Here is a 5,311-nt window from a genome sequence, read left to right as displayed (position 1 = left end):
CCCCCCCCCTCACGTACATATCCTCATGATAAGTGCAAGCGGCATCCCATTGAAGGGACAAACAATCTCTAAATGTGGATGGATTTAACGTCAGATATATCGCCAGGTTCTCTCCTCTGGCTGAAGGGTCAGTCCCAACAGTTGAATGTTAGCCCATCCTTGTTCAACCAATACAACATATTGAGAGAGAGTGACTTGTACAAGTGTGATGATGTATATATTACGAATTGTTGGGTATGAAAATGAAGGGGCGGTGGGTGGTTGGGTGGTTAATGGTGGGTGTAGGAGGGGAATGAGGGGTATATGGGGGGATAAACGCGTAGTGGCGTCTCGTGGCCGACGACGTGGCGCGTATATTCTCTCGCGAGGGTATCTATCTCCTATCCGAATGCGTATACTATCCCCTGGATAAACGGTGGAGACAGACACGGACAATGGAATCAAGCTGGAACAATGCGAGAATAATTTAGAATGGCATATAGATGTTGGGTGGTTGGAGGTGGTGGCACACGTTAGCTTTTGGTAAAGCTCAACGGGGTTGGTGGGTGGTATGCACCATTCCTCCACCCATCCGCCATTTGGGAACATAATGGAGATAGTAGAATAGGAGCAATAGGACACAGCCCAACTATACACCTTCACTGTGCTCCTCTCAGGGGGAGACGTGTCAGCCCTTTAACGTGGACTCCTGGGTAGGACGGCAAACACAGCTATTAATTTTCACACCAGTCTCATATTTTCAAACCTGGGGGCTGTCTCGAGGTGATACTGTACCCCGGGATCCTATGGTTTATCATCAGAGTTGGTCAAAATTTTAATAGTTTCATTTATTTTATTTGGTATATGGATGGAGGAAGGGGGTGTAAACTCCAAGTGATAAATTAGGTGGTTAGGCGTCACAGTTTTCACCCGCAGATCTACCCAACCCCATGGGTAATCTACATGTCTCCGTCCCTCTGTTATACCCCCAAAAGGTCTCATGAATTATCAGAGTCCATTGTTGGAGTGTTTCACAATAAAATCTCAATAACACGCGTTGAAAACCGTCAGAACAGTTACTTCTACATAAATCCAATTAATGTTTGATAAATTGATGTGAATTTTCGAGGAATCAGTAATATCGAATATCGAATATCGAACATCAAATACAGAATAGATAAAATGTTATAAGGACAATGCGGATGACCCTTGTAGAAATATTACGGTAGTAAATTCGAAACGCTACGGCGCATAATAATCTCCTAGAAACGATGAATGGGCACTTATGGAACGTTTAATAAAGTGTCGACGGTGGGTTTACTATATCTATGTCGTGGATGTGTTTCCCTGTCGGGAATTACGAGGGTTGGAATTGTCGGTGGAAATGGGGTGGCGAGGTCGCACAACCCCCGCTGATGCATTCCTAGAATTTCTTTCTGCTCGAGTCATCAGTGAAAATATTCAGAAACATTTATAACTCTTATTAATCCCATCAAGCCAGAAATATTCACTCCCTCCCACTTTAACAATAATAATCCAATAATTTAATATATCACATGATTGCAGATGATTAACAAATTGGAAATAATTACCTCGAATTTTAAATATTATTTCTCGCAATTATTTCCATCAGACCACTCATCGGCTGTTTGAATTCCCAAAGGATTCTTCAGTCCACTATTTTTCTCTCTCGAATCAATACTCGCCTCAAACATAGTACAATTTTTTTTTTTTTTTTCAAATACATGAACTCACGAAACCCACACAGCTTTTCACCCTTAATGATTATAAATCAACTGCCCCACTCGAGTATCAGATACTTGAAAACACCGGGTAGAGAGTGGCCCACCACTGGTCAGTCAGAAATACCCTCAATTTAACTCATAAAAACATTTTTCTCTCGTTTCAATTCGCGAGTTTGAGCTATTGACTTGCCTCTAAAATGTATTAATAAGTGAAAGAGTATGAAAGGAGCTTTTGTAAAGGCGAATGTAGTCTGTATTTACGGTATTCCCGCGTGAAATGGGGCCCTGGGCTTTGACTCCAGGGATATCAGTTCACCCTTGCTAAATCCCTTATTAACTTTTTCTCGTATCGAAATACACTCGAGTACTCGAGGCGTCTCGATTTCCCCAACCCAAATCATTCCCCGGGGATTTCATTTGCCGAAGGGATTATTAAAAGAATATATCTGCAATGACAATTGACAGTTCTGTCAATTGAGAGTAAAAAATGAAAACTGAGAATTCACGAGGAATTCCCCTGGATTTCCGAAAAATGAAAAGAACGATGAGAATTCCAATCCCCAAAGTCCATGTCGTGGCTTTCAATCCCGCACAATCCTCTCTCCTCGGTTTACCACAGTTATTCTCCGCTCAAATGATTATCCCTAACGAGGCGAAAAGAGAGATATACTGGGGTGGAAACACTTTGGTACCTCCTTCCACCTTATACGTATGCTATACTATCCGTTAATAGTCCTTGAAAGTTAAACCACCACTTGAAACACGACCATTATCCCTGGATGAGTGCGTGTGGTGCACGTGCACTTGCGGTTAACTTGCGTTTAACAATTCCTCATGTATAATATCACATTAAACTTACCTCCACTGTCTACCACCAATGTACAATATTCTTCATCCTAACAGGTATCAATAGCTCCAGCAGGTAGTACACAATGATGAGGCAATGTACTTCAGGTTCTCCTGTAACCCTCTTCCTTTCATCGTCCTTATGTATCGTCAATAATTTGTCACATCACTTTGACACTTGTCCTAGATTTCGAGGGATAAATCGAGATGAAGATTATGAATTTTTTAGGTACCAAAAGAGCGAGATTGACCGTCGACTCAATGACCGAAGACGACAGGGATTCGGACTCCGGTGCAGAAGCCAGACCGTCGACAAAATCGAGATCTCGATCACGATCGCGTTCACGGTCTCATTCAGCGAGTCGTACACATGCGAGTGGTTCGAGTGGTCATGGAATGACAAATGAATCGGACTCGTTGATCGGTAGAAAGAGGGAAAATAGTGGTAATGAGACGGACGACGGCAGCCCAGAACCAGGTACACCCAGTCCCACCCACACACCACCCTTGACACCGGCATTGACACCACAGAGGGTTGACACTCCAGCACCAGAAAATTTGAGTTTACGGAAGGCATCGAGCTCCCCTCAAACACCGAATCAAACTATTATGCAGGCGGTGGATCTTGTACAGCCACGACACAGCCCACCGCCGGCTTCCCTAGCTGTAAGTGCAATTAAAACGGGAATTCCCTGGTTATCAATTCAAGATAATAAATGATTTTTAATTTGTGAATTCAGGCAGCAGCAGCAGCCGCTCACTTTTCCCCATATGCACCTCTTTATGGACCAGCGAGTTCCTTGTATTGTTCACCAGCTCTGTATCAACCCCAACACCATCATCACCACTTAACCACCGAGCCCCGAGAGATTCAAATGCAGATGCAAATGCAGATGCAGAATGTTCAAGCGTGTGGCCTCCAAGTTCAACAGCACTCGCAGCAGCAACAGCAGAGATCACCAGTTGATGTTTTATTGAGGGTCTTTCCTGGGAGACGTCGAGCCGATGTCGAGGCCCTTTTGCATCGTTGTAAAGGTAATTGTCTCAATCCATTAATCTCCAATGTTGAATGAAGAATTGATGGTTAATCCATCGAATTGAATTGATGATCGTGTAGGTGATGTTGTCTCAGCGATGGAAGTTTTAGTCTGTGAAGACAGCCTTCAACCAAAATCAGCATTCTCACCTCTAGCTGGTGCACTGGCATCAGCTGCTGCTGCATCAGCTGCTACATCAGCTGGTGCTTATGTATCACGCGGTGGTTATTGCGGTCCCAGTCCACCAACACGTCACAGATTTCTCGCAGCTCCTTACACAGGCACTGGATATCTGCCCACCGTCATAAGACCACCAAATCAGGGAGCACACCCTAATGGCACTGGTGACGCCTACCGGGAAACCAGTCCCGATGATGCAAGCGACAAAACCAGTTACTCCGAGTGACCTACCGAACTCGTTCATCAGATACCCTGGAGCTACCCATAGCCCTGACTGGGTTGACGAATTAGGAATAAAAATGGGAATGAGGGACTTCAGACATCTTTTATTCAGCGAATCATGAGGTCGAGATTCAGCGATTGTTTTCACACTCTAGGTATTACAAATGGAGATCTCTAAATTTTCGAGGAGAATCCCTTGAATTTATTTATCATCACAATATTCACACGCATTAAAATCACTCGATTATTATTTTCATTGATTTTCTAGAGTGTGGAATAACAATTGGGCCTTGAAAGATGTCCAATAACTTTTATGTGTGTAGATATCCACAACTCATAATAAATGAAGAAATAAAAAGACTTAATAGTGTGAACGTAGATAGAATCGTTGATATAAATTCAATAATTGATTAAATAAATTCTAATGAAATATTGAAAATGTAATAGAAGAGACAACACTGTACATAACCGTTCATGATTTTAAGGTAAATTACGTATTATCTAAATTTATTCGGTATATCATCTTGCAATATACATTCAAGAATATAAATATATATATAGATGAAATATAATGTGACAAATTTTTCTTTTTCGATGCATACAATGACACGATAATTATTGAGTTTGAAATGTATTAACATTGAATTTTGAGCACGCGATCGTGCGAAACGATCATCTTGTATAGACCGGAAAACCTCAATAAATCAATCATCGAGCATAAGATATTTAGTTTATTTGTGTCGTTTGAAAATTTCCATCTGTATTCATCCCCTGCCTTCCCAAGACATTCCAATTACAGGGGGTAGATGAAAAAGTACCTGGAGGATGCCCCCTCAAGCGGAAATAATTCATTTCGTGTTCAAATGGCAAAGCGTCCCTCAATTAAGTCGAGAGTATCCGATTTCCGGTGAAAAATCTGGAAAATAAGGGGAATCCCAGGGAATCTGTCCCCACGCCCACTAGAGACCGTCAAGTGAGTGATTTTTCGCTACACATGAGTGGCCAACAATGAAACCCCATAAAAAAAAAAAAAATAACAACTTGTACTTATTGTCGAATGATTACAGATGATTCTCTCTGGGTCAGAGGTGGATGAAAAATTTTGTGGGAAAATTAGAGGGGGCAAATGCTTGAATTAAAAAAGCAGATGGCGTTGAGGCGATGAAAAAATGCGTTATTCATTGATACCCGCTGAAAATCTTTTCTGACAAATTCAATTGTACAGACTATTTGAATGGTATTGCACAGTGGTTTTTGTTTGTGAAATTTCACACACACAGAATAGGAACAATGAACAGTGCG

The 5,311-nt window shown here is 41.9% G+C and overlaps 1 protein-coding gene across 1 annotated transcript in view; it reads left to right on the top strand.

Annotated features, from left to right (window-relative positions):
* Window positions 1–4,467, top strand: part of dmrt99B (doublesex-Mab related 99B) — a 9,334-nt gene extending 4,867 nt beyond the window's left edge. The window contains exons 3-5 of the mRNA XM_011315459.1: window positions 2,800–3,236; window positions 3,311–3,605; window positions 3,688–4,467. Of these exons, the coding sequence (XP_011313761.1) occupies window positions 2,800–3,236; window positions 3,311–3,605; window positions 3,688–4,013 (1,058 nt within the window). The 3' untranslated portion in view covers window positions 4,014–4,467. The remainder of the gene's footprint in view (window positions 1–2,799; window positions 3,237–3,310; window positions 3,606–3,687) is intronic.
* Window positions 4,468–5,311: the final 844 nt, after the last annotated feature.

Source organism: Fopius arisanus, unplaced genomic scaffold (assembly GCF_000806365.1).
Source record: "Fopius arisanus strain USDA-PBARC FA_bdor unplaced genomic scaffold, ASM80636v1 scaffold00004, whole genome shotgun sequence".
Taxonomy (NCBI): domain Eukaryota; kingdom Metazoa; phylum Arthropoda; class Insecta; order Hymenoptera; family Braconidae; genus Fopius; species Fopius arisanus.
Note: the sequence above shows the minus strand (reverse complement) of the source record. Positions and strands in the feature narration are given on the sequence as shown.